This window comes from Phascolarctos cinereus, unplaced genomic scaffold (assembly GCF_003287225.1).
Source record: "Phascolarctos cinereus isolate Bilbo 61053 unplaced genomic scaffold, phaCin_HiC Scaffold_3;HRSCAF=262, whole genome shotgun sequence".
Classification (NCBI taxonomy): Eukaryota; Metazoa; Chordata; class Mammalia; order Diprotodontia; family Phascolarctidae; genus Phascolarctos; species Phascolarctos cinereus.
Window position 1 is genome coordinate 200334734 of NW_027555736.1, and position 26542 is coordinate 200361275.

A 26542-nucleotide genomic window follows, 5' to 3' on the forward strand; every position below is an offset into this window, starting at 1 on the left:
TAAGAATTAAAGCAATTCCCAATGGTGGATGTACAATCTGTTTTTTTTTCTTTTTGTGGTAGTTTTAATGAAAATGAGATATTTTCATCCTCAAAGAAAATGTGTTGCAATTGTGAACTATCTCCAAGTTCTCTCTCATACACTATGTGAAATTTATTTTTACACAATTGAATTTCTTCATAGTTCAGTGATTTTCATTTACCTTGCACTGGTCTATGCAAAGTGAAAAATAGTGGAATCCTGTCTGATGTATGACATGACATGTGTCATATTAAACTGCAGTTGCTAAAACAGCATAGATTGTAAAATCTTTTTAGTGAGTCCGTGCCAAGGTTGATAAAATTTTCTATTTAGGTTTGACTGGTTTCCTTTCCCTGTTTTGACAGTACATGTCCCTGTAAATGCACTTCGTGTTTGGCTCCAGAAGCATGAATGTAACCTGATCTATGTTTTGTGTTGTCTGCTGACCTAGAGAAGAACAGTTGTTGCCTTGATCAATCTCTATCCATTCTTGTCATTTAGTGGACAATTAATACATCTTTGTAAAGACTCCCTAGAGCATCCCTTTAGAATTAGGTCATTTTACACAAGAACCACAGGAGTTAACATTGAGAAAGAAAAGGCTGATTAAGAGATAGAAAAAAGTACATTAAGATCTCAAACCCACATTACATTGGACAGTTTTCCACATACAGTAATAAAAGGAATCATTACTTTTTTGTTAAAATGTTTTGTAAAAGGCCATGCTATTAAAATAGTCCATTTTCATTTCTAATGCTCTTGAATTGTCCAATTTTTTTTAAGTAAATGAAAATGATCAGTCTCCATGGGTATACTATTACTTCTGATTCTTCTTCCTGACCTGTAAGAGCAGAAACTTTCTGGAGAAGAAAGGATGATATACTTTAGTCATAGTTTAATTTATGGCTGTTGGGGAAACCTTTTATGTTACTATTAAATTTAAAATACATATATGTATATATGTATATATATATGTATATATATATATATATACATATATACATATATGTATTTACAGTGTCTGCTTTCAAATAAACAATTTGTATAAACATTTTTAAGAGTTGCTTGGAATTTTTTTTTAATATAAGAGATGAGTGGCAAATAACCTTTGACCTGAACTAATAAAAATATACATATGAATATGGGTAAAAATGAAAATTTTTAAAAGCTATTTTAATTTTTTTGCTTTTATCATATAGCTAAATATTATAAAACTATGGTGTTTTCTGTAGTCTTGTACTTATAAATATACAGTTACTCTGGGAATATTAAAAAATACTGGCCAAAAATTAAAGGTAAAGCAAATTAAAATTTTAAATCATTTTAAAGTGTGCAACTATAATGTAATGAGACTTACTAGATAGGCCATGCATGAAGTCAGCCTCCTTACTGTGTATATAGCTTATAGATTTAGTCATTATATTTACCATTCTACAAAATGGATAGTGTTATATAATGAAATGTTCTTATATTTACAAATATTTCTGAATTTGAAGGTTCTATAATGCTGTTCTTAAATTTGTAATATTTTAAATTTCTTTCATAAAGTCAGGGTATCATTTACATAAAATGAAATGTGAACTTTAGAATCTAGCGCATTTATGTGACTATCTATATATGTATATATCATATACATATGACGACATACACTAATACATGTATTAAATTCATTAATTTGTTCACATTTAGAGTCAGTGAGCTCTGTGTGATTAACTGGAATCTTTGTCAGTAACTCCCTAGTAGGGCATATGTGCATTATGCTTACATTTAAAGTGAATCACTACCTACATCATTCAGGCACTGAGTCAACTTTCCTATTTCATTCATCTTTACCAAAATCTAGTATATGTAAGTGAAATGAATGACTTTTCTTCTTTTCTACTATGAAATGGCACTGTCTCTAAGAATCAAAGGCATTTATAAAGAAACTATGAAAATTATCTCCAGAAGTTAAAACACAGATCCATATACCTTACTTTCATAAAACATGAATGAAAAATTTTAATTGCGAAAAAGTCACATTTAGAATTTTTGTGATTATCAAGAAAATCATAGAATTTTTTTTTATTAACCCATTACAAATACTTGAGTGCCTTCTAAATCCCTGGATCTATATATTTAAGGAGGAAATAAGATCTATAATAAATGAGATAATAACTATAGTAAAATTATATGATATTATTAATAGAATTACATATAATAGGAATAGGTAATAGACATTCTAGATGAGGAAACGCCTGTCACTTTAAGTTGGCATCTTCTCTGAAACATAACATCTTCGACAATTGTCTAGAACTTAATTGAAGTTCAGTTACTTGTCTAGGGTCACATAGCCAGTATGTATCAAAAGTGGGACTTAAAACCCAGCTCTTCCCAGACTTGAGACCCCGAGTCTCTGTACGTCACTATACTACTGTATAATAGCCCTATATCATACTACTTCTCATTGTTGTAATATATTTTTTATGGGTTTTTTAATTTTTTTATTTTTTAGGCAATTGGGGTTAAGTGACTTGCACAGGGTCACATAGCTAGTAAGTGTCAAGTGATTGGTCTGAGGCCGGATTTGAAATCAGGTCCTCCTGACTTCAGGGCCGATGCTTTTTCCACTGCGCCACCTAGCTGCCCCTCATTGTTATAATATGTTGATCAAATTTAGTTATACATTAACTTTGTGCAGTAAAATGATATATATATAAATTTAATGAACAGGTAAAATTGATCATGTATACACAAGTAACATCTTTTTTTGCTAATTAATCACAGACAATTAATAGTAGTGGCACTGAAAATTATCAGTAGTGTGGCACTAAAATGACTCTTTGTGAGTATGTGTGTGTATATATTAAAACAGTGAGACAGTGTTGTTGATATTTGAATTTGTGAAGGAGTATGGTTTTGCTTAGGGAGTTTCATTCAGAACTACTGTACTTGCTCTTTGCCTAAAGTAAAAATACCTTTTCTCCTTGGTAAAGATCTTTGGCAGCCCATTAAAAAATTATATTTTTTTTCCTGTGTTTCTAGATCATATCTATTAGTAGAAAGTTTAATATTTAAATATTTAATATTTGAAAACTTGTACCCCATCTTTCTAATGAGTTTCATTAACTGATTATAACATGTACACTTTACATTGCAGTAATAACTTCCCTCCAAAACTATACTTAGTATTTATAATCCTAATTGCCTAATTTTTTCCCTCTAATAATGGCAACAAACAAAAGTTTGGTTAATAATACTTAAAACTGGAAAATCTAGGGAAAATAATACCACTGCCTATATGTTTTTTCATCTGATCGTATCATTATTAAAGCCCTAAACTGACATCTTATCGTATTACACAGAGGTGACCCTGAGTTCTCATGTTCACTACCAGCACAGCACAAGCATTGGCGGGTTCGACCTAACGTGAAAAAGCTTCAAAGATGAACCTAGAGGAGAACTGTTTCTTATTCAGTGAACTTCCTAGCTAGGTCCAGAGAAACCATCATTATTGAAATTAATTAGCCACTCCCATTCAGGTCAATAGTATAAGGGAATAATTTGCTAGATTCTTTGTCAGCTCACCCATATGTTTACTGCATATGCTTCCTCAGTATTTAGAGAAAGAGATTTAAAAGTCTGTGGTTAGAATTCAAAGACTTTTCATAACCTGGCCCCCTCGTGCCTTTCCAGACTTTTTATACCTTACTCATCCCAATAATCTCTTCAGTCTGGTGATAGCAGCCTCCTTGCTGTTCCTCGCACAAGACAATGCATCTTCCAGCTATACATTTTCTCTGGTTCTCCTCCATTCTTGGAATTCTCTCACTACTTGGCTTTCTTGGCTTTCTTCAAGTCCCAGCTAAAATCCTACTTTTCACAACAATCTTTTCCCGATTCTCCTTTGATGTTAAAGCCTTCATTCTGTTGAATATCCTGCGTGTATGTAGCTTGTTTGTACCATAGGTGTTTGCATGTTGTTTCCCATATTAGGCTGTGAGTTCCTTGACAGCAGGTACTAGTTTTGTTTCTTTCAGTTTTGTTGCTTTTCTGTTTGTTTGTTTGTTTGTTTGTTTGCCTTTTTTTTATCCCCAGTGCTTAACATAGTGTCTGACACCTAGCAGTCAATAAATTATTTTGGCTGACAGAAGGATTTGATAGGCTTCTCTGAAGCCAATACCTTTATGTTGAAACACAGGTAGGTGTCCTGAGTGATATCTACTTTTGACCAGGATATCACTGACTTAAAATATACTTAATATTTTCCCATACAGAAGTGAGGAAGAAAGGAGGGACAAAGTGAATGTAAAATAGACCTACCCCACACCTTAATATTGTGGCCCTCAAGTGAACTAAATATGTAAATTGGAGCTACAGAAAAGGACATTATTCATATTAGTCCACCTACCTTATTTTTTGATGTTCTTAGCTAAATAGAAACCTAGCTACCTGATTTTCAAAACAATACAATAAAATTTTTCTGAGTATTATTTTTTTTCTCTACAGGCACTACAGAACGGGTGTGTTTGATCCAGGGAACAGTTGAAGCACTAAATGCAGTTCATGGCTTCATTGCTGAAAAAATTCGAGAAATGCCCCAAAATGTGGCCAAGACAGAACCAGTCAGTATTCTACAACCTCAGACCACAGTTAATCCAGACCGCATCAAACAAGTGAGTGTTTGGTTGGGAACTGAAAGAAAAACATTAGCAACTTAGTACAAATGCATTTTAAGCAAAGGGTTATCTTGTAAACCATTAATTTTAAATATAACTTTTAAGTATGTAATTTTTTTTTTGCTTAAAAAATGTCACCATAACCTCCTTTGTCTATTGTTATACAGTTGTTTCCCCCCTCCTAAAATGTACAAACTACCATATCAAGGAGCAAACACATGAATTTTTTCATTAGAAGCTTATATATTGTCCATTGACACATTCTAGTTAAGTTGTAGGGTTTTTTATTCACTTAAAAATGCATGACTCATTTTTTCATCAGTTATGGGGAAAAAAAAACATAAAGAGAAATAACACCCACAGACTTCCCAATACTCTTTTGTTAAAAATCATAGTTGGAGCGTACACTATAGTTTCAGTTTTAGTTTTTGTTTTTGCCTATGAAATTCTAGTTTGCTAATTCATTTGTCAGATTCAGCATTTTTTATACCTACTTACACAAGTATTAGCAAATTTGTATACATAACAAGTATTATTATACTTTAATCAAGTATTTTGTTCTGTATAACTTATAGTTATTACATAGAAGACATTATAATACAATGTTAATTTTTATTAGAAGAATTTTTTTGTAATCAAACTTTATTTGGTTAATTTTTAAGATACTGAGGAAGACTGTTTTAATTTAGGAAATCCTATATAGTCATATATGGTAAAAATGTTGCCATAAGCTGTATTTAATTTGCAAATATGTTTAATATCATATAGTAGTGGTCAAGTATTGATCTGTATTTCAGTCTTGTTAATTTAGCTAACTTTAAGTCGTGACCAATTTATGGATGCAATAGTATGCCTTGGTGGAAAGGTCATTGTTACTTCATTGATTGACCTAGACATTTAATTTATTCTTACAATATTGTGTGTATGTATATAGGTATGTATGTGTGTATAGGCATGCATACATACATATATGATATATAAATGCCATATATAATTAATAAAAAATAGCCATATTTGGCATAGTTGGTGTAATGCATTGCCAAGAAGTACTTATTAAATTTGTGTTTTTTAATCTGGTGAGTTGATAATGTTAAAAAAAATAAGCCTATTGTGTTTACTAGTATGAAAATTGATGTATGTAAACATATTGTACTACCTTAATGTAAGTATGGAAAACTCATTTCCTTATTATAGGATAATATTCACTAAATAGTGAATCGGAATCCCTAGTATTTTTATGAAGAGTATGTAGTCAATTTTATCACATAATATATAGTTTATTTTATATTAATTTTAATGTAAAATTCTATAATCTATATGTTTATACATGACCTAAAATTCAGTCTCTATAAATTGATAAAATGAATGTGTTTGTGTGTTAATATTGGATTTTTGCAAACTTGACAACAGTAAACAACATTGGCTTTTTCTGTTATCCTTTTTTCCATTTTCTGTAAAACTTTAAATATGATGCATATTCATAAATAGTGAAAAAACATTATTGGCATAAAAATTATTTTAAAGATTCATGCCATGGAAATCAAACTATCAGTTTGTCCAGTATAACTACAGATAATAGGACCTGTATAGAAATTTGTAATTAAAAACCACCAAGGGTTTAGGACTTCTTGGAGCATCCCACAGATAGAGGGTCAATGGATTTCTGCCCTAACACTCTACCCTCAACTTCTCTCTCTCTCTCTCTCTCTCTCTCTCTCTCTCTCTCTCTCTCTCTCTCTCTCTCTCTCTCTCTCTCTCTCTCTCTCTCTCTCTCTCTCTCTCTCTCTCTCTCTCTCTCTGTCTCTCTCTCTTTCACTCTCAGTCTCTCTCTCTCTCTCTTCTGTCATTTATTACAATAGATGGTGAGGATAATGTTGCTGTTAGAAAAATATCTGAATTTTGAAAGAATTAAAATGCAGTTAATAGGATGAAAAGTCTGATTATTGGCAGCTTGTTTATGGGAAAACACCACAAATATCACTGCATAAGTTTTTATAATCCTCTGTATGTACATTCGTATAAAATTTATAGACAGCCATATATCCTGAGCCAGAAACAAATTATGCCAACTAACAGTAAAGAAAGTTTACCTTGTTTTTATTTGTACCGCATACATTTTACCAAAATTAAAGTCAACTTTTTTTTAAATGCAGATTTACATGTATTCCAAGGCTTGTAGAGAAAGGCTATATAAAACAAATATTTGTAAGGATGACCTGTTCCCTTAAACTAAAAACTTAGGCAAGATACTACACTAATTCAGAGCATTTACCAAAATTTTCATTTTTAATTATTTGTAACATATTTAGAATTTAAGTTGCACATTAAAAAATATAGAAATTATGAGATCATTTTTAAGTTCAATAGAACTGCTTAGAAAAAAACTAGAACAATATAAGAGGGGAGAAAAGGTTTCCTAATACCTTTTCACAAACTTTGAATTGCCCAAACAATTCACGATCATAATTCTTTCATGAGAAATTAATCCTTAACATTTGAAATTTGCACATTTGAATTTAATTTGTCCCTTATACCCCATTTTCCTTAAGAAGAAGCAACATAATAAAAGAGTAGTCAAAAATAAGGAAGGAGGCTGGATAATTTATTAATTTTGCTAGTAAAGGCGGCATGATGCAATGGAAAAAGAGCTAAATTGGAAGTAGGAGTGGACAGCTGGGGAAATTCTAATCCTGGCTCTAACATGAAGCTTATGATTTGGGGTAGGCCACAACAACAACTTAACCTTTCTGTGCCTCAGGGTTCTTCATGAGTAAAATGAGGGGATTGGACTAGATGGTACTTTAGGCTCCTCTAAGCTTTCAACTTACATAATTCTGAATTGAAAGTCTACAGATTTTCAAGTTCTCTGTTGATACCATTAACTATTTATTCTCTACACATCAGTTCATTTATGTAAATTTAAATTAAAGGAATTTAATTGGAATTTAATTTAAAGGGATACTATTCATAATTATTTGTAGATTGAGAACTTTAAAAAGCAACTCTACTGCTCAGATTTTAAAATATTATACGTAAATTATATAATATTTTATAGTTAAGATAGAGGTCTATTTAAGAGTCTCTTGTTAGAAAAGTTTGATTTGTTAAAACTTTGCATTCTTCGGAAGCAATCACTCAGCTTTTTTTTGTTTTTGCTTTGGGATAAAAATTTATGTGCTCAGATCTGACATGATTTTTTAAGCATTTGTCTAAAATTTTTATATAATACTTTTTGTTTTGCTCATAAGTCTAGTGAGATATTAAGTATAACAGCAAACAAATTTTTTAAAATGCTGAAGTTAAAAATTTCCTTAAAGTTTTCCATAAAGAACAGATGCTTCCAAAATGCAATTTTGAATGTTAGTTTAAGATCTGGATAACATCTCTCCATTTTCCCCAAAATGATATTTTTCTTCTAATAGTATACAAGTAATTCGGACTTTAGTAAATTGACTTTTTAAAAATAGCATTATCTTTAAAAGATGTCTAATACTATTTTATATCATATTCTTTAATATGAACAAGCCTAAAGCATGTTATCTTAGTGAGACTGATTTTAAGTTAATCAGATAGAACCTACCTCTTTTAATACTGTTGATGTAGGCATTATCATATCTCATACAAGTCCTAGTTTCTTAAATCATACAGACTATTTATGTAAATCTTTGAGCACAATGATGTAGTACAGAAGACATTTGTCCCACTTCTGATTGTAGCTTCTGTGAACCAGTTAGCCCTTGATTCTGATCAGCCTTTATCAAAAACTCTGCTTTAGAAAATATGTAAAGTATTGGCTTTTTTTAATTCTCTTGTGCTTAAAAATATGTCAAATTAAAATGTCAGATTTTTTGCTTAATTACCACAAACCATCTGATTTAAATCTAGCTAACCCTGGCAGAATTATACTGTGTGTAATTTCTCCTGGAAAATATTTTTTGCCAAATTGGCATTGTTATAATGTGATAGAGTACTATGGATGACTTTTCAATTTTAATTTTTAAGATGTATTACTTTTAATCTTAGAGAGGCAGCATGGCATAGAGGTTACATTAGAAAGTTAGTTTCTACATCTGAAAGACTTTTAGGTTTCCCCCCCCAACATATGTAGCCTTTGTGGTCCTAGCCAACATACTTAACCTCTCTGTGCCATAGAATATAAGTTGCAGCGTTTAGAGGGAGTTTCCTCACTGAAATTTCTCTACACTAATCAAATCACAGGTCATGTCTCACAAAAAGGAAAAAAAAATCAACAGCAACTTTAGAATACTTGATTCATTGACTCAGCAGATATAAAATGAGAATTACTAAGCACATAAAGCTGTACTGTGTGACTAGGAAGATATAAATGAAATTCATGCCTTGGTTCTGTCTTCCAGATGCTTTTTTTTTTCCTGAGACAAGAAACAGTTGAAATAAAATTTTAGAAGGCAATATTTTTAAGTGACTAAATGAGTAGTACCAACGATAAGTTCAAAGGCAGGTAAAAGAAGAGAAAAGAACAAATGGCTAGTTAGCTGGCAAGTTTTTGTGGATTTGAAGTAGATTTCACAGGATAATGGTTGAAATTAGATAGATGGAGGGAAGGGAACAATGCTGTAGTTGAAAGTTACTTTACAGATCAACTAGTCCAACTCCCTGATTTTAAAGATAAAAAAATTAAAACCCTGAAAGGTTAAATGGCCTGACAGCTGATCTGTGGCAGAGACAGAATTCAAATAGACCTATATGAAAAGAGCATAGGTTCCAAAACTGGGAAGAAACTTAGAGACCATCTGATCTATCCCTTTCATTTTGCAAATGAGAAAATAGTGTCCCAGGGGTGATAAAATAATTGACCCAAAGAATAAAAGTCCTGAGTCTCAAAATCAAGATTGGAATCCAAATCCAGTAACATCAAATATAGTGCTTTATTAACTGTATCATGTCACATTTGGTAGACAATGAGAAAGACCACCTTTTCTGTAATGGAGGATATATTGTGGAAGAGATAAAATGAAATCATGAACAGAAACTTAAATGTGAGGCTAAAAGTTTGACCTGTGAACCAAAACTAGTCTTAAAAGTTGTGATTAGTCTTTTGAGGAAACCCTTCGATAGGCAATGAAAAGCCATGGTGAAAGTGCTTTTAAAGGAAGATTAAAGTAGTGATTGCTTTTGATCACAGCAGTCTGGGAAATGGATAAAAAAAAAAAAATAGGACCTCAGTCCTATCTAGCCCTCTCCTGTACAGGAATAGTAGCAATGTCAGAATGGTGATAAGACTCACAGTTTTTAGACCACTTAGAAATATTAAGTGCAATATACTCTTTGTTAAGAACCAGCAAGTGAATATGCTACTGAAGGTTCTAAACCATATCTATGTTGGCATTTTCGCTATAAATAAAACTTTCAAATCAGTTAAAAAGTTACAGATAAATGTAAGAGCATGCACCTAAAGGAAGTGATAATTCTGCCATGTGATAATTTCAGCTTATATATCAACATCTATTGTAGGGAATTAAAAACTAGAGACATTCTATAAAGAACTTGATAAGTTTATCTCAAACTAAGTCACTATATACTTTGAAAACTAGTAATTTAATTTAGAGGTAGGCATGGAGGAAGACAATAAAAATTTTTTTGAAGATTTGGTTAATTATTAAATACTCGTGGACTTATCCGGTTTCTCATGTCTTTATGTCATAAACATATTCTTCATGAAAGTAATTGAAAGGCATTGAACATGAAGAAAATCACATATCTAAAAAAACATTTAGAAATTGATTATCTTAAAAGACAGGCAACAATTGGTTATTACTGTGAAAATTATTAGAAATCAACTCTCTGTGTACAGATCATCAACTGCTTATGTTGGCGGCAACAAGACTTCTCACCAGAGGTGCCCACGGTGAGGCAAAGATCAGAATAAACACTTGTTTAGGAGATAAGTTCATTGGCGAGGGAGAAGATGGAAAATTGTGAGCAGAATAACACACAAAATAACGAAAGCACTTAAGAAAAAATGTACCATATCATCGTGAGAGCAAATATTTGTATATGAATCTGGAAGAGGGAATAACAAAACAAAACGAAAAACAAACAAACAAAAAACCCAGGACAATCTGCTTATGGTTCTGTGGTGATTTCATTTTAGTAACAACAATAGTGAAAACATCATATTTGGACTCTAGCCTCTCAATACCTAATTACTGGTCAGTGGCACTTATAGGATGAGGTGAAGAGTTGGTGAACTTCATCAAATACCTACAAAAGGAATTTGTCCTGGAGGCAACACAATTTTAATGGTACTAAGGAATAAGCAGGGGGCAGCTAGGTGGCTCAGTGGATAGAGCACTGGCCCTGAAGTCCGGAGGACCTGAGTTCAAATCTGGCCTCACACCAAACACTTGACACATACTAGCTGTGTGACCTTGGGCAAGTCACTTAACCCTGATTGCCTCACTAAAAATTTTTTTTTAAAAATTTAAAAAAAGGAATAAGCTATGAGAGTTTTTGAATCTCAGGCTTTCAGAGGAGTCATGGAAATTTCTGAACCTTAAACTACTAGAGGAATAGAAGATTGCACATGTGGCCCTGGACCTGGAGGATAAATAAGGGACTAAGACATGGTACAAAGAAACAAAATTTGGATTTTACTCGCTGTTACTATTTTGAGTTATTCGGATTTTGTGAGTTATTCAGATTTTGTTTCCTTCCAGGAGGAGTCTAATTCCCTAGGGGTATGCCATAAAGCCAGAGGCTTTTATAGGTCTCTGTGTTGAAGGTGAGACTCATCAGAAAGGGATGGAAAATTTTGTCAACTGTTTATGGGCTACTGTGAGTCATTTATGGTTTGTTTGGATTGGTGGTGAGCATTTTCTGTGTATTGAAATAAAGCCTGCCCTATATCTGAGTGGTGGAGGTGGGAGGGAAAAATATTCAGAAATTGATTTTCAAGATACTTTTAAGAAGGAAAGATTCTACAAAAAGGAAAAGATTTTATTGGCAGAAAATGTGAACAAGAAGACATTAATAGCTACCGACCTAAGTGGGTAATTTTTGTTCACTAAAAAATCTTTATGAGAATGGTAAGCATCAAGGGTATACTTAATGAATATATGAGCAGAGAAGAGACTGACTTTCCCAGTTTTTTTTTTCCCTACATCAGACCATATCTTCACAGTCACACAGTTGACAAGTATAGTGAATGTGAGATCTTAGTATGTCTTGCTTGTCAATTAAAAAAAAAAAGCAAGCTCATTCAGTAGAACAAAACACAGCCCTAAAGATTTTTATAATTTACACAAAGATGCCTCCCTTTCCTGTTAAGATGAGATTTTGTGATAGACATGACTGTGGAAATAACATTTTTCAGTCATCCTCTGAATATCAAAGTTAAACAAAGCGTAAATTAGTGATGCATAAGTTTATCAACGTATTTGCCAGTTTCGTGAAGACTATTTATTCTTTACAAAATCAAAAAAAAAAAGGTGTTCAAGGATAACACTGTACTTGATTGAATCTGGCCTTGCAGTCCTAATAATATTTTCTCAAAGACATGAGGCCTAAGCATCCATATAGGAAAGGCAAGAAATATGAAAAATTTATAAATGATTTTTGATATATGGTTCAAGTGTTAATACGTTTGAGCTAGTCTATCCATATGCATAACTTGGGAGGGCTCTGCAGATGATTAGCAGTCTAGGTCAAGAATTAAACAGAAGGAATTGGATCATGTTCAATGACCCAAAATTGCTCCTTGCCATTAAAGTCCATATTTAAAACCTGAATTTTCTGTCAGTGATGCTATTTGGCTTCAAATCATGAAATCCTATAATGTCAGAAGAATTATAATACTGGTGACCTAAATGCCTATGAAAAGGTGCATGGTGGGTATAAGGCTACAACTAACGAAAAAAGAACATGTATGAACAAACTGGTGAGACAGTAATGTTTTGATAATGAACAACAGACTGGTAGCCTGAGTGCTGCACTTTTATCTAAAAAAATGATAAAAAGACCCAGAAAAAAGCCCTCTTTACATTGGATAGATTCCCTCTTCACATTGGATAGGTTCATTATTGTTTTGTGGAACTTTTTTGTTGCTTTTACAAAAAGAAAAGAACCATGCTTACACAATTTAAAAGTGTGGCTGGGATATTTTCTATACCAGTAAAAAGAGTGCCTCCATTAATGACTTCACAAGTCATGAAAATCTTAAAGTACAAACTAGTGATGATGAAGAAAATCATAGAATGTTAAAATTGAAAGAGACGTGAATGTTTTTGTTTGTTTTACCAAGTTAAGTCTATATATATGAGCAGGAGCTCCTTCTACAATATGTACAACAAAGTCTCTATTCCAAGAGCTGTACCAGTAAGTACTGAGTACCTCTCGAAATAGGTTGTTCCATTTTAAGAAACCTTTAATTGTTAGCAAGTTTTATCTTGTGAAGAGCCATAACATCTCTTACAGGAATTTTGACCAGTTGTTCCCAGTTATGCTTTGGTGACCAAATTAAATAAGTCTAATTCTTCTCACATATGATGGCCTTAAAACCTTAAAAAAAGACATCATGCATACTCATATCTCCAAGTTTTTTACTTTTCCAAAGTACACATCCTCAGATCCCTACAGGATCTTCCCAGCAATCCCTACATTAGCCAAGGATCCAGTCTTTACACTTGTGCCTTCTCTGGGATTTAACAGGCTATCCCCTGACCAAATCCACCTTCCAATCCCACCTCCTGCCTCCTGACCAAATTACCCAGGCCATATGAAGATATGTTCCTACCTAAGGTGAGATAGGTTTTGGGGGCTTCATAAGATAAGACATACCTCCATAACCTACTAAGAAGTGGAATCTAGAGGGAGAACCTTGAACAGTCTAATCACCTGCCTCCTTCATTGGAACTCTTTCCAACCACAGATTCTCAACCTGGTTGTATTCTTTAGTGGTTAGTATATGCCATCATAGTGATTCTAAATCCTCAAGTACCTACTTTCCCCATTCTCAAATGCCTGTTCCCTTAATCCCATTCTCCTCAACCCTGTCCCACTGCTTCTTCTGCAGTACTCTGCTCAGAATGCTTCATAGTTAACAAACTTGCTTTCATCTTGAATCTTTTCCTTTCTCCTTCCATCTTCTGCAACTCACTAAGACCTGGTTCTCTCCTGATGACACCATATTCTTGGCCCTCTTTTCCAATACTGGTTATACTTCATCATACTCTCCATCATCAAGTACATGGAATATTTCTTGCTCCACATTGCCCCTTACAGAATCTCTCTCTACTACCATCCCTCCGCAACCTCCCCTGCTTTGAGGTCTGCACTATTCAAAGTTATTGCCCAGTACAGATCCCTATGGATCCCCAGGACATTCTTCTTCCTTAATAAGTTCAATGCCTGGTTCACAGTCTTTCAGTCACAATTCCAACTATCATAAGAGATTTCAGCATACATATTTGTGCTCCCTCAAACACTCTAACCTGCCAGTTTTTCATGCTCCTTAATTCTTATGACCCACTCCAACTCAGCTTAGCCATACAAAAGATGGCCATACCACTCATTATACCATCATTCATAGTTGTAACATTTCCATGTTCATAAAGTCCAAAATCCTCTGTTTGCTCATAATCTTTTTATAATTCTTTCTTTCCCTAACCTCTAAACTTGTTCTTCATCTCCACCATGAGTTTTTTTTTCCTATATAGTATTCCCTGTATTGGCTACACTCTCTTCCTTTCCCTCTTCCTTACTGAACTAGACCCAACGTACACTATCCTGAATTTAAATATCTTAGTTCCTTCAACAAAATCATGTTGACAGGATCTACTAGAAATTTATATTATATTGTCTCAACCAGGCCTTCCTTAGAGCAAGGCAATCCTTTTATATCTCCACGATCAATTTTCTAACCATACCACAATGGCTGACCCAAACATTCTCATCTCTTTTCAAGCCTTCCTGCACCCGCCTTCTCAACTGAGGACCTTACCTCATAATTAATTGAAAAAATGGAGAATATTTTTTGAGAGTTCCCTTTTCCCACCTCATCTTATGTCTCTATCCCCACTCCTCAAATCATATCACATTCTCCACTGTCTTCTCCTTTTCTTGTTTCACATGAAAAGGTGGCCCATTTCCTTGCCAAAGGAAATCTTTCAAGAGGCATCTTAGATCTCCTCCACCTCCATGTTTAGCAGATGGTCCCCTTTATCAACTTCCCTCTAATTTTCAAGCTCTCTCTATTTGTTCTTTCTCTGTTGCCTACAAACATGTCCCTATTTTTAAAAGAAAAAAACACACATGATTCAACTACCTTCACCAGCAATAATTCTATATCACTTCTCCCCTTTGTGGATAAAATCCTTTGGAAAGCCATCTATAGTGGGTACCTCCAGTTCCTTCCTTCTTACTCGCTTCTCATAGATGTTCTAGATTCTAACCTTCTTATTCAATTAAAACTACTGTCTCCAGTTACCAATGATCTCCTAATTGCCAAATCTAATAAATGGTCTTTTCTCAGTCCTCATCTTTGACTACTCTTCAACTTTTGACAGTGTCAGTCATGTTCTTCTGGATATTCATGGATTTCTAGGTTTTCAGGATAGCAATCTCTCTTGGATCTCCTCCTTGCCTGTCCAATTGCTCTTTCTCATTCATATTGGTTGGCTCTTCATCCTGGTCTCACTAAGCTTTGTCCTGGGGCTTTTTCACTTCTGCCTCTATACTAACTCAGTTGGTGATCTCATCTTTTCCTATGGATTCAATTATGGTCTCTATACTGATTATTCCTACACCTGTATATCCAGTCCTAGTTTCTCTGTGACCTCCAATCTTACGTCACTAACTGCCTCTTGGTTATCTCAAACTAGATGTCTTATAAGCATCTCCAGTTCAGTGTATCCAGAACAGAATCCTTTATCTTTTACCCCAAACCCTTTGTTCTCCCAACTTTCCTATTACTCTCGAGGGCACTATCATTATCCTATTTACTCATTACTTATTGTTATACTCATTACTTTCTTATATTATCATACTCATTGTAGTACTCATTATTCGTTATTACATTCCTCAGACTCTCAAGCTTTCAACTTGTAGTCATCCTTGACTCCTCTCCTTTTTACCCACTCCTCATATATAATTTGTTGCCAAATCTTTTCATTTCTACTTTCATATCTTTCTTATATGGCCCCTTTTCTCCTCCACTACTGCCGCCATCCTAGTGTAGGCCCTCATCACCTCATGCCTGAATTTTTGGAATAACCCTCTGTTTAGTCTCCCTGCTTCAAGTCCCTTCCTAGTCCAGTCTTTCACTCAGCTATAAAAATGGTTTTGCTAAAGTGTGGGTCTGACCATGTCAGTCTACTCCTATAGACTCCTCCTACTCAATAAACTCCAGCTGTTTCCTAATAAACTCCTGTGATTCCCTGTTACCTCCAGGATCAAATATCCAATGTTTGGCATTTAAAATCCTTTACAACCTGGCTTCTTCCTACCTTTCCAGTCCTCTTACACCTTACTCACCTCTGTGTATTTTACAACCTATCCATATTGGCCTACTTGCTGTTTTTTGCATACTACTCCATGCCTTTTCACTAAATGTCCTCCGTACCTGGAATGCATACCTTCCTCACCTCTGTCTTCCCTTACTACTTTTAATACAGCTCAAATCCTACTTCCAGTCCCAGTTTCTGTCAACGTAGCGTAAGATTATATTTAGCATATATTATCTATGAGGTTATAGATCATAGATTTAAAGCTAGAAGGGATGTTTGAAGTCATATAATGAAACCTCTGTTTTTTCACATGAGATAACTGGTCTTAGAAAGCTGAAGTGGCAATCCAAGACCACAGTGTCAGAGGCAGAATTCAGACTCAAGTCCAAATTAAACTCTGTATTTTACCAGTTTGTCTAGGATAAACAGTGCAAATGGACAATGAATTGGACCCAGAATTAAGCAAGAGGAACATGAGCTGAATTGTCTTTGGGAAATTATAGAGCTCCTTTAATGATCCCAAACTTTTCTCAAAAACACGAGTCTAATATTTTCAATTCCAATACTGTGCCTCTGTTCTTTTATGACTATGAGTCATGGAAACAAAATTTCTCAAGAATTAAAAATAAAGATCCATCTTGATAGCAATAAAGAGACACATTTTTGGTATAAGTGAGCTGCAACAGATAACCAATAACAAACTATCCTCCACTCCCACCCCCCATAAAAAAGAAAGTGGCATAAAACATGCTATTAAAGAAATATATTATATAAGAAGAAAATGGGCTACTCATGTGACAAGAGAAAGAGATAACTGATACAGAGCCTTTGTATTGCATTGGTTTCATGAAGTTGGGAAAAATCAAAGAAGGCCCCGGACATGTTGCTTGCACCTCCTGTGGCAAACATTTGGGAGTACATGTAGAAGAGTACCACAAGTTGGGAGGTATGGATGGATTGTAACCTACATTGTTGGAGGGAATATCCATATTCATAAACACATTGCCTGACACAAAAAGACTTAAATGCTTGTTGATTGATTGAGTGATCACAGATGCATTTAAATATTTAGGTAAAAATCATATTACTTAGTTATATAACATATAAATGAGAAATTATATAAAAGTGGTGTGAATGAATGATCCCATCAGAGACTATGTGAGTGGAAAACAAAAAGATGTGCCAGTTATGTATTGAGAGTGATAAATAACTAACAGACAGCCCGTATGCTATATTGATATCAACACAAAGTTATGAGAATGTAAGGATCAATCCCCAACCCCGCCCATGATGAATTTAGGGGAAAACATGAACATGGTTAGGGATGGATGGCTTGTGGTCTGCATCATTATAGGGAATATCCACATTGAAGAGTTCAAAGAGCCATGGGTTTATAAAATAATGTTAGCATTTTTGGCTGCTGTGTCCAATTGTTGACTTATATTGAGTTTGCTAGCCACTAAAATCCCCAGATCTTTTTAACATAGCCATTTGTGAGACCTTCACATTCATCCTGTTCCTTTGAATTTTTTTGAGCCCAAGTGTATGATTTTGCTTTTATCCATATAAAATTTAATCTTATAGGGATTACTCATCATTCTAGCATATCTAGATATTTATGGTTCCAATAATGCTTTCTAATGTATTAGCTCTCTGCCTCAAGATAGTATATATTATTTATAATTTGTAAAGAATGTTGTGTACCTTCATTCAGGTAATTAATAGCAAGTGTTTAAAAGAACAGAGACTAAGATAAGTTGTTTGGCATAGAAAAGTTCTATGAAAGACAACTTTCAGGTTGACATTTTCACAGTAATTACTACTATGTTAGTCTGATCTTTCGATTAGTTTTCAATCTAGCTAACTATATTTTTTTGTCTAGCCTACATCTTTACACGCTCTTCTAAAACGATGTTGTTAAAGACATTGTCAAGTTTTTGCTGAAGTTCAGGTGTGCTATACTAAAAGTTTCTCCTGATCTTTTCATGTGGTAACCCTGTCAAAAAAGGAAATGAGTTTATTGTGACTTTTTCTTTAAAAACCATGTTGATTCATAATCATTTTTAATATGTTCTAGATTTTTGCCAAGCTCCTTGCCCTGTTGAAGAATCCTCTTTTGAGGACAGAATAGATTAGATTGATACTCAAGTTGTCACCAGACGCTCTAGTGGAGTTGTCAGTTGGAGATGCTGGTGTGAGGGTTTGGAATAAGCAATATAAATTTGAGAATTATCTAGGGTTGAAACCATCACAGTAGATCAGTTCCAGTTCATCAAAGGAAAGGCTTTGGGGGGTGGGGGAAGAAAAGATGAAGGAAAAGTTCTGAACACTGAAAAGCACATATGGAAGAAGAAAAGGAAACAACTGGTTAGGGAACTAAGGGAAAACCCAAGTACAATGTTATGGAGGTGGAACAAAGTTTTAAGTAGGGGGTGGTAAAGAGTATAAAAAGCTACAGAAAGATCAAGAAGAATGAAATTTGAGGAGGAAAAAAGGATTATGCCAAGAAGGAGGTCATTGGAGACTTTTAAGGAACTTATTTAGATTCATAGGAACAGAAGCCAGATTTTAGAAAGTTGTTGGAGTTCTGTGTAATGAGGAAATGAGAGTTATTGTCTGTTCATTTAAATATTTTAGAATAGAAAAAAACTAAGTCAGGCAGAAAGGTTAAGAGGATCAATCATATTTTTAGGGGAAGACTTTTTGGTTGTTCCTTAAGAAGAGAGAAATCTGTGTTTGAAGGCAGAATGAGCGTTGGAAAGACATTTTTAACATACAGGAGATGGAAAGAATAAGGGATACGCCCCAGGGCACACCTGGTATGTTTAATTTTAGTGAAAAACATTACCTTTTCTCCTGGGATTTGGCCCAAAAATAGAATGGATGGTTGTAGAGGTAGAAATATAAGGTGATGAAATTAGAAGGAGAAGGTCATTCAGCGATAGTCTTTAGTTCAGTGAAGTGATAGGCTAGGTCATCTTCTAGAAGTGACAGAGATCGAGATAAGATTGGGAAGTTATGGTGAGTGGAAAAGATTTGAAATAACCATTGTGGCTAGTGTGATAAGGAACAGCAAAAGCTGAATAAAAGGATTTCCAAGCAGCAGTGAATGCCCATTTCAGTGGAAGTTGGACTTTGCAAATTTGTAGTGGAGCAGGTCTTTGTGGCTTGTTAAAAACATTTCTAATTTTAGGTTATATATTTTTCTGTTACCTAAAAGCTGAAATAAAAGTAAATTTAGAAACTAGAGCATCTATATGTGTAATACATACATACATACATACAGATATATATATATATATATATATATATATATATATATATATATATATATACTTAATCTTTTAGCATTTATTTTTTAGAGAGACCTATGTTCCCATTGAACTGATGGAACCAGTGACAAAGGCACATTTAGAATTCAGATGTGCTGTATAATACTATCAGAACTGTCGCTAAATATTTGTAGGTGATCTTTTTGCTATACCTGTGCATATGGGTGAGCAACAGTTATAAGAAAACTAAAGGGATACTACAAATTCTTAATTCTGGAAAACTGAGAAGTTTTTAATAAGAATTTATTTGATAATTTCTAATCATTTTAATTCTCTTTACCAGAAGCTTAATAACTTCAACTTTCAAGAGCTGGCCTATTGTAAAATTCTCTGATTTCTTAAAAGAATTCTTTTACTTGTTCAGTAATTCAAATTAGTAAAGTTCTTCAAACTTTTTATAGTTAATTGAGCCTTTTAAGCGTCTGAAGCATAAATCTTCAGTAGTCATTCGAGACATGCAAATAAGTGTATTAAGCTTATTCATGTGAATGGATAAAAATAAATAAATAGGCCTAAAAAATAACTGCATACTTTCTCATGTTTTTAATTGTAAAAATTATATCCTTTAAAAATTTTAAACTTAATAAAATGTTGAGGGAGTATACAGTGTTTCCACTTATATGAAATATGCCACATTTTAATAAAATATTTTACAAGTTACCTCAATTGATATTTAACTTGAAGCCACCAAATCTAAATTCACACTATACAAATGTAACATTTTACAAGTCACATTATTTGAAAATGGTCATTCCTGCTGCTATTTTATAAGATGTTGAGTAAATTTTTCTGTTCAGCTTTTCAGGAGGGAGGAGAACAGTGGTATCTGTCATTTGCTGTTTGTAATTACAGGGTACATTTTAAGACATATATATATATGTAAATATATATGGGTATTTATATGAAAAATATGTATATATGTGTGTATATGTATAAAAAGAGATTTGTTTGAAATATTTTTAATGAAATTATTGAGTTCAGAATATTTTCTGCCTCTCTTCTTTAAGGGAATTGGAAAATATTGACACATTTTTCATATTCTGAATGCCTGAGTAGTACAAAGCTGAAGTTCCTATGGAAACATTAAAATTCATTTTTCCCCACATTTAATTAGCTAGGCAATTGTGGTAGATCTTTTTGCTTTGTAGACAAAATATTTAATTTTCACTAATATATTCATAACATTAAGTTCATGATGTTTTATAAAGTGCAGGGTTTTTTTTAATCTTTTATTTAATAATGTTGCTCTATTAGCTAAAAAAAGTGAAATTTACTTCTAACATAATCAATTGATAACTTCTATAATATGAAGGAAATATAATCTATACCATCTTAAATTAAATTCAAGAAGCTTTTTTAAGCATCTGGAAGTTTGTAAGTCAGGTGTTGAGCATATAAAGACAAAAATGAAAAATAATATCAGTCTTCAAGGATTTTTCATTATACTGAGGATTACAACACTTAAACAGTTAAGGAATACAAGTCTAAACCCTATCAGAGACTGAAGTAAAACAATTATGCTTGCTACCTAACCAAGCAATGTTGGGTATAATTTTGTAACAAAACAAAAACCTAGATTAAACAGAGTGCTTTTATAATTCAGTGTTTGGGTTAATTAAATTTTCTGTGTAACTGAGGAAAAATCCAGAAAAAATATTTTTTTTTTAATTTTAAGTCTCAGTGAAAACCTTTCCAAGATATATATTGGCCCACTTTCTTGCTTTAGTTAATGTGGTATAATAAGCATAATTTAAACTTTCTTCATTTAGTACATTGCAATGCCTTAGGGAAATTTTTCTCAGCATCACTTTCCATTGTTAAACATCTGGTTAATTAAAGGTTCTGGCAAGCCGGAATCTACTTCATCAAAGTTTTATTTTATCACCCAATTTTTGCTCCTAGTTCTAGCTAATTAGCTACTTTGGTTCTATTAAGTTAATAGCAATCATTAGGTGACCTTTCATGTTTGGTTGTAAATTTGAACTGAAAAAAAATAGATTATGGTATAGTCATTGTTCACTTAGCATTCAAGTCCTAGTGCATTTACCATTGATAAATAAAATACAAGGCAACTAAATTAGTAAAGGCATTTTGGAGATGTGGTTTTATCAAGTTGCTACAAGAATGTTCTATACACAGTTTTTCAGCAAATGAAACTTGGAAAACATAGTGATTAAAGAAATCATTTAGGGAAAATTAATTTCTGATAAAGATAACTATAAATAAATTGCTAGATACTCATTTGTCTAAAAAGAAAGTTAAAATTGCTAATGGGGAGTGAGAGAGAGAAAGAGAGAGACAGAGAGAGAGAAGAGGAGAGGAGACACTATGAAAACAGAGTTACAGCAATTGTATCCTATATAACTTTTTTTAGTTTCCATCAAGATTATATCTTCCATATTAATATATCTGTCGATTTATCAATAACCAATTACTCATAATGGTCTATTCTTTCTTCCATCTATGTGGACAAGCCATAATTCAGCTTCCCTTGATTTTTTGCTCAAACTGACCTTAAGGGTCATCATTGACTATTGGTTTAAAGAACATGTAGAATTGTCAACTCTGGTACTAAGATTGCCAATTTACATGTTAACAATAAAGTAACACTGGCTAGGCTTTATGTAGGTGAAGTACCTATGTAAAAAAGATTAGTAGTGTTATCACACATAAATGATTTAGTAGAGAGCATGTTTTAAATTAATGAAGGAACCAGAGACCCCCTAATTTATATTCCACAATGGTGGACATATGCCTCTGCTATGGACATATACTATATAGGTTAGAGAAATAGAGGCATGGTTCACAATATTATCTATGCAAAGAATGTGTGTGTGTGTACACATGTGCAATGCAAAGGGGAAAAAATTTATATGAAAAATTTCAATCTTAGCAGTGCCAAGATTTCAACATATGACCCAAATCAAGTCTGCATTAGAAATAAGCATTACTAATATTTCTTAAACATAAGTTAAAGATAAAAGTATTTTTTGAAGAACAGTCAGATTTTCATTTAGATAAGCATTAGAAATTTAAGTACTTAATTTATTTCTTTTCATTATATATACTATTCTTTTATTTTTATAATTTAAAATCTTCAATTTAATCAGAATGTTAGGACTTATTTCCCTCAAAATCCCCCATCTTCAAATTTATCCAACATCAGTGAATTTTATGCACTAATATAATAGTTAATGACATCCTAACCTTGAGGAGACACACTGAATAAGAAATCTGTTGAAAACATTTCTAGAGCCCAGATAGATCCAATCATTTTTGCCAGTAGTATTAAATTAAACATATGCTGGAACCTATGAATTTTTTTCAGTCTTTTCTCTTGACTGTGTATATGCATATATCTGAAGAATATCTGATGAATGTAGAAGAATTATTTTATTTCATATCACCTATACGTTTTTATTTTATAAGGAAGTTAAGATTACCAGCTGAACCTTTAAAAAGTTAAGCTTTTCCACGTGCCTGAGTTACTTTGGTTAACATTTATGTGATCCCAAATCCTACTGTTGTGTGTGTGTGTGCTTGTGTATCCTACTGCTGTAAACACATACACACACATACCCACACACACACACACATGGCCTCAAAATACAAACACACTCTCAGAGTTGAATCCACATATGAAGACATCTGTTCTATCAGGCATGTTTAAATAATTGTTTTGCTGAATAAATACTCTATCTCTATATAAGTTGAAATCTAATGGTCTGAGAAATTTTTTTTAAGTTTATGAGCTAGATATAGTTATTGCTAATAATTTCTAAGTGTTTTGTCTAACAAAATATTTTAGTCTAAAAATGTGCTTTCTATAGCATATGTATGCATTTAGACAAAGTGAACAATAAATGTGACTCATTTATTTTGTGGTTTTTTCTTTCTTTTCTATTTTAATACAGGCTGATGCTACAATGCATTATTATCTTTTTTTTTCCCTAAGGAAATGATCTTTAAGCTGAAATTATAAACAGATTGCAGTACTTTTTGTGATGGCATTGGATGCATGTTCAAACATCATGAGAATAATGTTTTCCTTTTCACACATGGCTCTTTATTAAAATATCAATATTTTACAAGACAAATTGTTACCAAGAACTCAGTAACTAAAAAGTAATTGTAACTAAAGATAGACATGGAATTTACATGGAATCAACTTGTTGGTTATGTTTGACAGATGAGAAAAGTGGATAATTTTATGTGAAAATAAACTTCATTTCACCATTTCTTCAAAATTCAGATATTTTGTTGATTATTGGGAGTACTCTTTGAATTGTGCTCATTGAACTTGTTGGAATTTTTGTTTTATTTTCTTTTTTCCCCCAAGAAGACAAGAGGGGAAAGAAAATATCCTATGGTACATGAAAATAGTCAGGATACCTCTTACTACTCATGTGAGTTTCTCCCAATCACCATCTTGATTTCAATTCATGAATTTGTTTTCACATGCTTATGCATGCATACTTACATGCATTACTTAATTGACCTTAAATTCCATTAAGTTCGAATGAGTAGGAGATGATTTGGTTCTTAGGATTCTTTTCTCGTTATATTATATTTTATTTTATTTTGTTTTGTTTTGTTTAAATGATCAGTTTAAGGCTTATAAAGGTTGATTTGCTCCTGAACTGCTTTGTTCCCAGACATTGCCATCTTCCCCAACTACCACCAAGTCCTCTCCATCTGATCCCATGACCACCTCCAGAGCCAATCAGGTACAGTATCATCCTATCATCTACACCATACTTTTCACGGGTGATTGCTTGCAAACTGGAGAAAAAGATATGGTGGGTTAAGGATTTATTCGTTCATTCACATGTATGCACCCATGATCACAGATACCAAATTATTGTCATAATTTAAAGTTCACATTTTATGAAACAAATGGTAAATTATTTTGCAGCTTATTTTGAATCTCCCGATAAAAATGAATATATGAAAAAGCAGGGTGCCCTCCCCCATTAGATTGTAACTATTAAAAAGGGCAAAAGTTTGATTCATTGAATATTTTTTCTTCATATACATTTAAAGATTTCTTATGCCTAGCAAAAATTTATTCCTACACATCAAATTTAAATACATAATAACTGTGCCAGAAGGTACATATTTTTGAGGCAATAAGATTGAAATATGTTTTTAACCAAGGTGTATCTCACTGTAAAACTTAACTCATGTAGTTGAAAAAACATTGGCTTTTATAATGAATAAAACAAAATTAGTTAATTACTTTGAGCATTTTAGTAACATAGGCCTTGTTATGATCATAAAGCATTGCTATTTGCTGTGTTTACAGCAGAAAAGCAAAACTAATGTTTACAAGTATTCTGATAAAAATAGGATCTATTTTTCATATTTGTGCTTTATAGTAATTCCTTATAAATTTAGGTTTGGTGGGGCTTTTTTAGCATTTGAATGTAAAATTTCAAATTATTTAGTTTTTTGACATCCAGCTCTACACTAAATTTGTTCTTCTTGAATCTTTAGTAATGCACAATTATAAAATTTGTAAAAATTAATGATCTTCCACATATATTTTAATTTAATCCAAATAAGTACTCAATCTCTAGATGGTAAATTTTCATTTCTATCTAATTACAAATTGTTTACTAGTGATGAAAATTTAAGATTTTTTTTTAAACTTGAATCCTAAGAAAACTTCTGTTCATAAAATGTTTCTTTATACAGATAATTCATGATATGAATTATTGCCATTACATTATTTAATGATGAATGTGTTGAATTTGATTAGTACATATGAAGAATTATGCAGACAATAAATTTGTGTTTCTTGAATGGATTATGTTTAAATCCTGAATGCTGCTACAATCCCATAATACAGGATTGTTCAATCATATCTGGAAACAAAACTAAGATTTCAACAACTATTATGTAAGTAGAAGTTTAATTCTAGTTTTATGTAGCTCTATTCCCTTCAGTGTGGTGTCTGCTTTCACATACTTTAGCTGATCAGTATACATATATTTGTAAATAGCCCATTTTAGGATATTGTATGAGCTTTAAAGTACAAAAATATCTATATTTGGAGTTGAAAAATATGTAAGTGCTTAAGTGAAAATATTGACTTTGTTTCCTTAAATTTTGATTTATTTTATTAAATTATTTTTAAATAGTTACTTATGTTTTCCTGATGAGAGTTTAGTCTAAATGTAAATGTTACTATGTTTGTATTCATTTTTTACTGTCACGATACAAGTTGGACAATACTTTCTCATCCTCAAATTCAAACTGTTAGATTATTAAAAAAAATAATAATATTCTAAAATTCTATCCTTAGACATTACATGTGATAAATTATTTTTTATTTTTAATGTCTGCTGTTCTTTTCTTATGCAAATGAGCAGAATATCTTCCACACAATATTAAACAGGATATAAAGGAAAGGCATTTAATAACATTGTCCCAAGGAGCTATTTTTATCATTAATCTTTAATGTTCTTATTTGTTTGTAATTTTATCCCACACAATATTTTCTAGTGGCATCTAACCATTTTATAGGTAACATTCATAGTATGTGATAAGGCATTTAAGTCTTAGCTGTTCATTTAGGATGAGTGACGTAGTTGTTGCCTAACTGTATTAGTGATTAGTATTTAACTTCAATATATCAAATTGATTCTGCGCTGGAACTGTCGTATGAAATGAGTTTCAACATGAGAATCTTAAACTTGTTAGTGTTTCTTTAAGTAACCAGCCGTAAGCATTAGAAAGTTGTGTGTGCTATATTGCTTGCCTTCTTAATGGGTAGGGGAGGAGCTGTAGGGAGGGAGACGATTTAGAACTGAAATCTGAAAAAATAATGTTAAAAAGATTTTAAAGAAAAAATGGAAATTCATGTATATTTTAGTTTACTTGTACTAACTTTTAACAAAATATAGGAATATTATGTTTTCAAAAAGGAAAAAAAAGTTTCTGGTTGTGGTGGCACATGCCTATAATTCCCCTCTAATAAGAGTGGTGAATCATTTGATCAAAGGAATTCTGAGCTGCAGTAGGGCTAAAGCGAATTAGATGTCCA

General features: G+C 32.6%; 1 protein-coding gene across 6 annotated transcripts in view; it reads left to right on the forward strand.

Annotated features, from left to right (window-relative positions):
* NOVA1 (NOVA alternative splicing regulator 1) overlaps positions 1 to 26542 on the forward strand; it is a 160021-nt gene that overhangs the window by 111999 nt on the left and 21480 nt on the right. For 5 of the 6 annotated variants that reach the window (XM_021004295.2, XM_078151410.1, XM_021004296.2 and 2 more), the window contains exons 3-4: positions 4510 to 4676; positions 24150 to 24221. In XM_021004295.2, coding sequence (XP_020859954.1) covers positions 4510 to 4676; positions 24150 to 24221 — 239 coding nt within the window. The remainder of the gene's footprint in view (positions 1 to 4509; positions 4677 to 24149; positions 24222 to 26542) is intronic. The other variant, XM_021004298.2, reaches the window with a different exon arrangement.